At 33.7% G+C, this 12,183-nt stretch overlaps 1 protein-coding gene across 1 annotated transcript in view; it reads right to left on the reverse strand.

Moving 5' to 3' along the window:
• Positions 1-12,183, reverse strand: part of Ptp36E (protein tyrosine phosphatase 36E) — a 148,706-nt gene that overhangs the window by 19,462 nt on the left and 117,061 nt on the right. Inside the window, exons 6-9 of the mRNA XM_087163636.1 lie at positions 11,279-11,404; positions 9,668-9,819; positions 3,664-3,799; positions 2,533-2,682 (exon numbers count right to left, since the gene is read on the reverse strand). Of these exons, the coding sequence (XP_087019762.1) occupies positions 2,533-2,682; positions 3,664-3,799; positions 9,668-9,819; positions 11,279-11,404 (564 nt within the window). The remainder of the gene's footprint in view (positions 1-2,532; positions 2,683-3,663; positions 3,800-9,667; positions 9,820-11,278; positions 11,405-12,183) is intronic.

Genomic DNA, 12,183 nt, shown 5'->3' on the forward strand with positions numbered 1-12,183 from the left:
AAATGGCACGTGAACACTTTGATTCAAATAAAGTTTAACAAAACAAGTAAAACGTCATAGCAGTAAAATCAATAAGGTAAAACAGTTAAGTCATTTCAATAAGTTATAAAACTTTCTAGTGAGTATGACTGGATTAAAAACATCAAAACTTGTTTGATTGTTAGGACAGGGATCGAGAAATTTTTTAAAGTGGTAGCTAAATTGAAAAATGTATAGCCATCTTAAATTATTCGTATCAACGAAAAATTTTAATTGAAGGGAAAAATAAGTGAAAAAAAAATTGTTTTTGTGATGTTCTACTGAAAGCAAGACTAAAACTTTGTTTTGAGGTTTGAGAAACCTTAAATATCAACACTTTCTGACTTTTGCCATTGTAACCTTGGAGAGAAGAAGATTATAAGAATCACCTTCAAATTTCTTTTGGCAATCAAACAGGTTCTGGTGTTTTTTAGCTTCCTCAGACCTGATATATTTGACTGAGCGAGACCTGGAAATTGTTTTAAAGTGGTAGCTAAATTTTGAAAAAGATACATATTTTGAAGTATTCTTGCCAGCTAAAAATATCTCCCTTTCGTTTATCATAGTGAGAAAACCCTTTAAAACTGATTTTATGAAACTAAACTGAAAGTTAACTTCAAAAAAACTTGAATCAGTCTTGAGAAAAGTTTGTCACCACTCATTAATTTTTCCAAGTTGTAGATACTCTGTATTTGGTGAGGTGCGGTAATGTGTAACTATAGTCTAAAAAATTTAACCTTGCTTTCCTCAATAGTGATTCATAGACTTTGATGGGGGACATTCTATGTACCTCGCTTGACATTAATTGGCGCTTAACGAGATAAGTACTTTTTTTACTTCATTTCGGTCGTGGAATGTGAAAACATGGATTATAGCCACGGGCGATTAAAAATTCTATAAATGTGGTGACTAATATAATTCAAACTTTTATTATTTTGAAGATAGCTGCTCTTCATTTATGAAAACACGTAATTGATGTTTTTTTGTCGTATGCCTGTTTAGGCAGTGGGGTGGGAATGTTCCTGTTTTTCAGTGGCGCCATCTATGCCAGGAATTCAACTTCTGCCACGCCATTAACACAACCACAACCCGTTCTTAGGGCGGGTCACATCAACACCTCCTAGAAGAACGAAGGCCTCAGCACGGATCAATTTTGTAGTCCGACGTGACGAACATAAACTGCGCAGTCGATGAAAAAGAAGAATGTCACTACGTTTGGGCTACTAAAGGATCAAATTTCTTGTTTATGGTAACCCGTGCTAAGGCTTTCTCTTTTCTAGGAGGTATTGGTCACATCCACACACATTCACACAACGGAGAAAGGACATAGAACACACAGAGAGAGGAAGAAACATCCATGCCTTGCCCGGGATTCGAACCCAGGACCTTTCTGATGCAAGGACAGTTCCCTGCCTTGGCACAGGCATCACCTCCTACATCAAGAAGCCTCCACACGGTCTTTTATAACCAGTAGTGCGCATGAACCCAAAACCTTTTATAAAAGTAATTGAGAGAAATTTATCTTATATATTTGAGAATTGAATCTGTAGTGGTTGACAAGTGAATAAGGCAAACCAGTAATATTCATAAATAAAATAAATTTTTAGTCATATATTTACTACCACTTTCTTATTTTAACTATATTCTGTATTAAATGACTTGTTCAGTAAGTGGATATCCCAACATAAAATATAGCCCGGCAACCGCCTTTTTCCTATCCGACGGAGTTTTGTCCCGTAAATTTTGTAAATAGCTGTAAATACTTGTAAATAATTTTGCGCATTTATTATGTATTTCCCCTTTTCCCTGGGGCTATGTGGCTACTGTGAAGCTCGGGGTAATACCTCGAAGGGAGGCGAGGCAGTCTGCCACAAAACCTCTTCTCTCTCTCTCAAACTTGTTTGTTCAATCTCACTACTTCATTTTAATTTTCTCTCAGTAAAAGATACTGAACCCCAACTTTCACCTCTCAGTTGCGCTTCGGCGATTTATTATTTATTTCCACTCAGATGAATTAGTTGGAGCCCCTAGCGGGGCTGATGCTAAGATAACCAACACATATGAGTATGAGTAAGTGGATATCCTTCATCATACCTGTCAACTCTTCCGGATTTTCCGGAAGATTTTATTTTCATATTTAAAGTGGTAGTAAATATATACTATTTTTTCTTCTATAAACTTAATTTTTAAATGATTTTAATCACCACTATTCTTACAAAAGTTAAGCACATATATTAATATGCGTTACTATCATGGTGTTCATCTTAAGTCTTCTCAAATACAACGTATTTGTTTGCTTAAAATTGAAGTTTTAATTCCATTTTAATACCACTGGGAAAAATGATAATGGAAGGGATTAAAAGTTGGCAGGTATGCTTCATAGTGGTCTGATCGGACTACCAATGAAAAACCGTGTGGAGGCTTTCAGTTATAGGAGGCGTTGACACAGCCCGGTCGGCAATTGATGATTTGATGAGCCATTTAAAAAAATAATAATTAAAAAGAAGTCTTTACCTGATATTCCCTTTGATACTCATTCATTCCTGTTATTTTATTTTTCATAGACTTGTACTTGAGTTGCTGTGAGAGTGCGTTCACAGGAAACCATGTGGAACCGCAGATATCTGCTTCCTCCAAGGTTTCGTATATGAACCTATACTGCTCCTGAAAAGTGTAAGGGCATGTAATTTTTTACTTACATAATAATGTTCTTATAACATAATTTTGATAATTTTAATAACATATGTGTCTGTCTCAATATTAATTTTTTTAAAATAATATTTAGTTTCTATACACTTCTGCTTTATTAAGCCTTATTCGAAAGTGTTTCACTGTCCTCTCTGTGTGCCTGTGGGCGTGGTAGATTTGTAAACTAATTTTATTTTAAGAATTGCTGAGTGTATGCATTCTAAATTTATTGATCGAATTGTAAATTGCATCATAAATATAACTTTACTGTTTCTGTGTATTATATGTTATTGTCCTTAAAATTTTGGTGTTAGTGTACCCCAAAATTAGTAACAACTATTTTACACCAAAAAAGTACAATGGAACATTTCTGATGTTTCAATTAGCCAAGAGCTATCTTTGGTGTTAGACTTACCTATCTAGTTTCAATTTTCTTTGCTATGTAATACACATGTGGATTATGAGGTGAATCGAGTTCGAATCCCAGCCATGGATGGTCGATGCGAATTCGCACCCGGCTCGCAACGACCACAGTGCTGACGTAAATAATCATCATTGGTAGATGGATCATGGGTTAGAGTCCCCTTTCAGTCAGGCTAACTGGGGGGGGGTTCTGATTTTCCTCACCATGTTACGCAAATGCGGATGTAGTTCCACCAAAAAGTCCTCCACGAAGTCAAATTTCTCCCAATACTTGGTCAATCAATTCCCTTGACTTCTGGATTAGGTTCAAAATTACAAGATTACGGAGCTGAACAGCTGAACATTGGTAGTCGTAAACTCGAAATTTGGTCAATCGTTCAACGACGGTTATAAAATTAAATAAAAAATACAGAAAAACGTGTTTTTTTAATGCTTGATACAGAAGTTCTATTGTCTTCTAAGTTAGGCTCAAAGTTATAAGACTACAAAAAGGGAAAACGTGAAATATGTGTAAAATGTGAAATGTGTGCATACCACCGTTTCTATCATTCCTCTGCGTGATGCTCTTAATTTCTTCGCATATCCAAAAACATCGTAGCAAAAATCTTCGTCCGCAAGTTCCAGGTTTGCTTCAATACAAAGATATGCTCCCGTTCGGCCACATCCGTCACTGTAAGAGCATACATAAATAAAATTAAGTCTACATAGATACAAATCAATATTGCAAGCATTAGATACAATTATGTTAACGTAAATACAAAACACTATTTGCAGTAGATACTTCGATGCAATTAAGTATACAAAACTAAGTATCGAAATTAAGTATGGAAACAAAGAAATTGTGTAAAAACATACTTGGAGACAGTTAAGTATACATTGATACCAAGTAATATTCTACAAAAGTAATATTCTACAAAGTAATATTCTACAAAGTAATATTCTACAAAGTAATATTCTACAGAAGTAATATTCTATAAAAGTAATAATCTAAATACATAGATGAAAACACTGATGATTCAATAGAAAATCTGTGAAGATACATCCAGAGTTGCAGCGCAATTCGAATCCGCTGCTTCCACGCTACAGAGCGATTAATGGTGTGACCAACGCCTTCTTTAACTGAAAGCCTCCACACGGTTTTATGTAGGTAGTCCGATCAGACCACTATGAAGGTAAACCAAGTAGTGAAAGAACTATTTAATATGATATCTATTAAAAATTAGAAAGTGGTAGCAAATATATGTCTAATATATGTACTTTTAAAAATAGAATTTGGGGTTATGCGCAGAAATGGTTCGCTTTTTAAATGATCTGAGCAGACTACTTATAAGAAACCGTGTGGATGTAGGAGGTGATGGTGTGACCGATCGGTCTGGTAAGTAAACTCAATTTTCTATTTAGTGTGTATTTTTTTATTGTTACACGTAGTTATTCCGGCTTGTATGCTCATTTTAAAGTTCACTTCATTTGCATTCCACCACCTTATCGAAAAACCACGAAGTTCAAGCTGAAGATGAAAGGAAAAAAATACTCAGATATTTCATACAGTTGTTCAGTTCATTTTAAAGTACGGCTTATAAGCCCTTATCAAGTAATGTCCAGATTAAGGCGGGATTGGAACTTGACAATTTATTTCTTAATTAGGCATTTAGGATACGTCCTTTAACCCTTTGTACTCCAGAGTTGATTCTCATTCAACCTACACAAATCTATCATTCTAAATGTTAAATTTTTTTCACTTTTTAATATTTAGAATAACTTTTTAGAGAGGTGGAGGCTCAATTGCCTAGCGGTTTCACCCGCCAAACTCTCTGTAGTGTGAAGGTAACGGGTTCGAGCCCCATCGTAACTCTGAACTTTCTTTCTTTGAATTGTGCTATCTGTCTTTCATTCCACTAAGGCTTATAAGCCTTAACCCCTTGGGGACGGGTGATTCAGAAAAGCATTCGTACAAAATCAGAATCAAGTTGCAATTAAATAAAAAACGGTAACTTAAATGTAGTCGTTACTAATTTTACAGACTTACTTTGCTTTTATTTCAATTATTGTTAGTTTAATCATATATATAATCAATGATAATTCAAAGTATAACTAAATAGTTTTATTTTGAACAAAGTAATGGTGAATTAAATAAATCAGAAAATTATAACTCCGCCCACAAATAAACTGCTAAAGAAATACTTTGATTACCAGTTTTATCTTCTTACCCTGATTGATACGGTTTTTTGCTGTCACGTATTTGTGACAGTCGGCGCGAAAGGGTTAATTAAGCACACAAACCTACGGATGTATGGTTGTACCAATAAAAACAATGTTTGCAGTGACCTTCAGGTGTTCTATGATATATATGTAAATAATGAGTTACGCCTTATAGACATTAAATGGTTACAACGGTTGAAGAACCCTGGAATGTAAGGAAATAAGTTTTTGTTAGTTGTAGCAATCTCGAATATATCATCCCTCTTAACAGGCAAATTATAAAGCATATTTATAAACACTTTTAATATAAAAAATACATTATTGTAATTTATAAGAATAGCTATTAGTTTATGAATTTAAGAGTATATAGTTAATTAAACCGAGAAACAAATTTTTTGTTACATTTATATAAGTGCTTGTCTTAACACGTTCACGCCGGGAAAAGTGAAAAATACTGGTACGGGAAAAGAGAAAATACTGGAAGAAGAACTATTTCAATATTAGATAATATTCAGGAGGAGTTAATCTATTCTCAACAACATACCCTCCAACTGCTACGGAATTTCCTTAGTTTCAGAAATCTTCTTTTCAGACGGTAGCAAAATTAATGTTTTAATATTTAAAAAAAAATTAATTTTAGCGTAACTTGTCCACTATTACTTATAAAAGTGCAGGCCATATGGCTAGATTCTTAAGTTCTGATAAAAGTTTTATGAGAGATCCATTTGCTTTAAAAATTTCTACTTTGGTTCGCTACCACTAGAAAGAATTATTTTCAAAATCCTCATAAGTTGGAGGGTATGCTCAACAATAACAATTCACTGTAAGGAAATTTATCCCGGCGAAGAAGCAATTCAATATAAAAATTGCAGCCGTTAAAAACAACTGGTAGTTATGGTTTTTTATTATTCCCGGAAAAAAACTAAAATTGAAATTTATTTGTTACCAGTTTTTACTCCGGTGCGCATCCAAGGTGAGAAAATCTAGCGTGACCCACCGGTGGGTCACCCCGGCGTGAACGTGTTAATCTAGTTCGGATGTGTGGATTTCAAATTTGAATTTAGTTTTGTTTGGAAAGCTACAGATTTTTTCCAAAATGATATTTTTAGTTTAGCTTATTATTTATTTGAATGTACAAGTTACAAAAAAAGTATGGGTTTATATACATGTATATACATATACACTTGTCTGCTGCTTTGAAAACAATACTTCAGACAAAAGCATATAACCTTAACGCATCACGTCATAAACATATTATCACATTCTTCCAACCACTCCCAACGTAGTAGAAAAGTGAGAACCCTTATTAATCTCAAGTAAATCTTAAAAACAATCCTGGTTAAAAAAAATATCTTTAATTAGCATAATAACTATAGCTTGTGGAGAGAAACCGATAAGAAGTCAGCGATGCGATATTTCCGCATTTTATTTATCCTTCATCTACTCGTTTGCATAGCTGCTAAGTTTTACGCATTTTGCGAATAATTTTATTTTCATAATTAAAATCGTAGTAAAATTTATGGTTTTTTAATTTTTTTTTTGGATTTATAAATTAGGTGGGAAGAAATGATTTTTTAAATGATTTTGACCAGCATTATTTATAAATATAAATAAATAAAGTATAAAGGTATAATAATCATTATGATGATTCGGGCGTGCTGTCTCCATTAATGTTAGAAGCTAGTAAGCAGCAAGTGAGTAAACCCAAGGGCCCGGGGTTTGAACCCGGTTAAGGGTCAAAATTTTATAAATTATATATATATATATCATACCTGCCAACTTTTAATCCCTTCCATTATTATTTTTCACAGTGGTATTAAAATGGAATTAAAACTTCAATTTTAAGCAAACAAATACGTTGTATATGAGCAAACTTAACTTGACAACCATGATAGTAACGCATATTAATATATGTGCTTAATTTTTGTAAGAATAGTGGTGATCAAAATTATTTAAAAATTAAGTTCATAAAAGAAAAAAATAGTATATATTTACTACCACTTTAAATATGAAAACAAAATCTTCCGGAAAATCCGGAAGAGTTGGCAGGTATGATATATATGTATATATATATATATATATATCTTTTAAAGCAACCCCACAATAACTGCATACCCCAATGAATGCATACAGAGCCGCGATGGCTCAGGGGATAGAACATTCGCCTTCCAACCGGGTTCGAATCCCAGGCAATACGAATTCCGCATCCGTCTAGCACCGGCCACAGTGCTGACGTGAAATATCCTCAGTGGTAGACGGATCATGGGTTAGAGTCCCCTTGCCGTCTGGCTAACTGTGGGAGGTTCTCGAGGGCTTCCTCTCCATGTAACGCAAATGCTGGTTAGCTCCATCAATAAGTCAAATTTCTCCCAATACTCGATCAAGGAGTTCCCTTGTCTTCTGGATTGGGTTCAAAATTACAAGGATATGGAGTTGAACATTAGCTGTCGTAAACCCATAAAGTTGGGTCTGCTTTTCAACGACGGTTATGAAATAAAATTAAAAATAAAATGAATGCATACAAAATGTTATCGGTAGGATAGGGGTCGCTTCATGACCCAGGTGCCCAGTTCAAATTTCAAATCAACTCATTATGATAGAGGTTTTTAGGTCTTACCAAATAAATAATGTATTTCGGCCTACAATTGTAATTAACTATTAATTTTACTGCAACTTTGAAAAATAATCCTCTGAAACTTTAAAAGTTGGCAGGGATGCGTTTATTAGCGAAGCAGTTTTTATCAGAATATTTCATGTTTTTATCATGCTTGGCAACTTCAGTTTTCATTCAATCATTTAAATTTTCTCCTATTTTCACCACTAAGCAATTTGAATGTTTACAAATGAATTATTGATAAAAAATTTATGAGGAACAATTTTTGGCGTCAGTTAAGGAAGTTTCATTACTCAAAATGAAATGCTGACTAGCGACAAGCTATAAAAGAATGCATAAAAATTGGCGGTCTCTCAATTTAAATGGAAAGATGCCACCATTAGTTGTCAAATCAATTCTCAGCGATAAACAACTCACATATTTCTTTTTGATCTTGCTACAACTCTCCTAAAGATTGTACTGCCAAAATCAATCTAAAAGAATTCAATGATTTATCCTTCAAATACAAGGTGAAAGATAAAAAACAGACTTATGGGATTAAAAACAGAAAGCATAAAAATAGGATGACTATTCTTTAAGATTTTTATCGAAAAACAATTTTAAGAACAGTTCTTGACAAGGCCGAATAAATGCATAGATTTTTTCAATGGACAATATTAATCATTTTTTTTTCAAAAAACAATTTTAAAAACTGAAGTTCTTGACGAAGCTGAATAAATTTATAGCTTTTTTTTTCAATGAATCAATTTACCATTTTTGAGATTTCATACTTCAGAATCGGTCCATTCTTCGGATGAGTTGCCAGTACATACAAGACATACTGCTGTGTTTTTAGAAATAAATACTTTTCAAGTGAAAAATGTTATATATATTTGGATTTGATATATTTTAGTTTTATTAGACGGACCCTACTGTGCATCTTATTTTTCGTATTTTATTCATTCCCTACAGAATGAGAGAATACCAATTTATATTTAAATTTATGATACAAATATCCTAGATAGCTATGAAATTATCTTGTTGCAATTGTTTTTTCTCTGATGTGACCATTCGTAATGAATTTTCCGGATTTAACGGGAGGATTTTCTTACATATTTAAAGAGATAGAAATTTTATGCTTTCTCCTTTTTCATTTTTAGTTAATAAATTTAAATTTCAATGAATGCATGGATGGAAGTAAAATAGTAAATAATTTATATATTTTATAAAATTTATCTAATTTAGTAAATAAATACTCTAATACGTGGTATTACAGTCATTAACACAAATTATTATCATAGAATGCTTAATCAGGGTGTTGTTTTAGCTAGGTCTAATATTGGTTGCTGCTGTTGTCTTATACTACTTGTCGATATCAGTGAACTTATTTTAATGTAGAGGGGTACGCGCTTCTTTCTGTTTTCCAGTCCTTCACAATGACAGCTCATTGCCTTTAACCAATGAACCACTTTTGTAAAGCTATAATGTAACCATTGAAGGTTTATTTATAATTTCAAAATGATTCAGCTCTTTTTTTAAGAAAAAAAAAAGAAATTTATTGTACCCTATGATGGAAGTTAAGAGTAAACAATAATATTTTGTTTGGAAAAGATCTAATCTATAATTTAAGCATAAGAATGTAAGTATCAAAGTCTTAAACACATTTAAATATTGGAACAAATACAGTCAGAAATAGTATAGTCAAAAAATTGCAATTAAGTTTTTTTACTAGAATGAATAGATTACCTGCAGTGAACAATAACTGGTCCCGTACTAGGATAACGCATCATATACACTTGGACACGCCTCCTAAATTCTAATAATGCACTAGGAAAAGGGCATGTGTGTGAAGGCCAATTGGTGTAATGAAGTTGAACAATTTCTCGTTCTTCTTGTGCCTACAAATAAAATCTGAATTTAATACAAATTCTGAAACTGTACATTGATTTTAGTTTTCGGATCATTATTCAAGGTTACTCATTGACGAGGTTACATATTTGAAGGGAAAGTGTGGCAAGTCATAAGAACAAAGAATTGATTGCTGAAATGCGATTGCACGCGCCGCTATGGACTTGCTGTTTCCCTGAGCAGGCAGTGGTGGACTGCGCTCAGTAATTGCCTTCATTATAACCTCCACTCCTCACAATAGGCGGATTGCGCTTCTATAGGTAGATCTCTCTTCTTATATCCCTCCACTGCACACTTGCTTCTGGAGATTATTTGGCGAGACCACGATTTTATCAGAAAATGTTTTACTGCATGATTGAAGTAGGAGGATTGTCACAAGGGTTGCTTTGAGCTCAGTGGATTACGATTAACGCAGTGGCCATGAAAAGCCGCAAACCCACTTCCCGGCTCGGCCATCACCTCCTACATCAGAAAGCCTCCACACGGTTTCTTATAGGTAGTCTGAGCAGACTATTTAAAAAGTGAACCTGTAGTGCGCATGAACCCAAATTCTATTGTAAAAAGTGAATGTGAGAAATTTATCATATATATTTGAGAATTGAATCTGTAGTGAATAAAACAAACCAATCATATTCATAAATTAAACAAATTTTTAGACATATATTTGCTACCACTTTCTTATTTTCACTAGATTTTCCATTAAATGGATCTTTCGTAAACTGGTTTACTTTCACAGTGGTCTGATCGGACTACCTACAAAAAACCGTGTGGAGGCTTTCAATTGTAGGAGGCGTTGGCTCGGCTAGCCATCTGCGGTGATCAAACCTTTCTCAAGGGGGAATAAGATGCTAGCAGCGCAGTCCACCTGGTTTTATAAAACCATTGGCACAATTACCTATCAACGCCCCTACGTTTTTGAGCCGATACTAGTTATCATAAGACGCATCTAAATTTTTTTAAATAAATATCGAAAGTAGCATTCAAATAGGTTCAGAAATAGCTGCTTAATCAGAGCTGAGTGATTTGGCGCACAAGGCACCAAAACTATAAAATACGATAAAACGGTTGTTTAATTATTTACTAATCGTACACTATCTTTCGTGTAGTATGTCTCGTATGTTTCGTATACTATCTTTCGTATGTCTGGACTTATTGTAATGAATTTCCATAAATTAATAATGGTTAACATAGAACTAACCTAAATTAAATTTATGATTTGATTATTTAATTGCATAAGATCACCTGTTCAAATAAATCATTGAACAGCTAGATCGTAATGTGGAGATACTTCTAGAGGTTTACGATGCCAAGTCATTTGTTGCTATGACGTTCTAAATTTTCATATGGACTATCACTCGTTTAGAAATGTATGTGGATATCAGAAACATACCATATATTTTTGACAAACGTTTTTTTTCTATTTTAATTAATATTAACTACAATACATACTTTTCGAACTTTGAGTGTTCTAATGAAAAAATTCGCAAGCTGCTCTTCGCCAAGTAAAGTGACTTCAATGTTTCCGTATTCCTCTGGTTTATCAAGGTCTGTTGGCCAATACTGTACACACATAACCTGGATTTTAAAAAACAAAGTTATTTGGATCAAAAATTTAAGTATCTTTCCAACAATTTCGTTTTCATTCCAGTAACTTAATAATACTATTAATTTACTGCATACATAACTTCGAAACAAAACAATGATATTTCTCTAGAACAAGATAAAATACAAAATAATTGTTACAGTACCTATTCCGATATTTGTTTACACACTTGAGGCTAAGGCACTTTTTCGCTGCCACTCATCAACCCCACAGATTGTTTCGCAATAATTGTTGTTTCCGTCGCATAAAACAGTGTTTTCTTCGAAAATTGAAATTATTCACTTAATTTGGTTTGCTTACAATTGTGCCCCCACTTCTCACGCTCAAACATTTTCCTGATTATTATATTAAGATCTACACTGAAGAGCCAAAAAAACTGGTACATGCATGAGTATGCAAATAAAGGGGTATAGAGCCAATCAAAGTACAGCTCTGCGATCGGCAACGCGTATATAAGACAACGAGTGTCTAGCACAGTTCTTAGAATCCTAACTTATGCATCTCCAGCTTGGTGCAACATCTCCACATCACTCCTTAAAAAACTCAAAATATGCCAGAATAAAATCCTCAGAAAAATAACAAAAGCAAGATGGTTTATCATTATTGAACGTATTTGGGATGCCTTGCAACCTGATGTTCAGAAGATATCCCCACTCCCTCTTACTCCCACTGGTTTATGGACAGCCCGGTAGGATTCATGGTGTCAATTATATCCAGCACTACTTCACACATTGATCGAATCCATGCAACG

Source organism: Parasteatoda tepidariorum, chromosome 5, assembly GCF_982258835.1.
Source record: "Parasteatoda tepidariorum strain Cologne lab strain chromosome 5, Ptep-v5.0, whole genome shotgun sequence".
Classification (NCBI taxonomy): domain Eukaryota; kingdom Metazoa; phylum Arthropoda; class Arachnida; order Araneae; family Theridiidae; genus Parasteatoda; species Parasteatoda tepidariorum.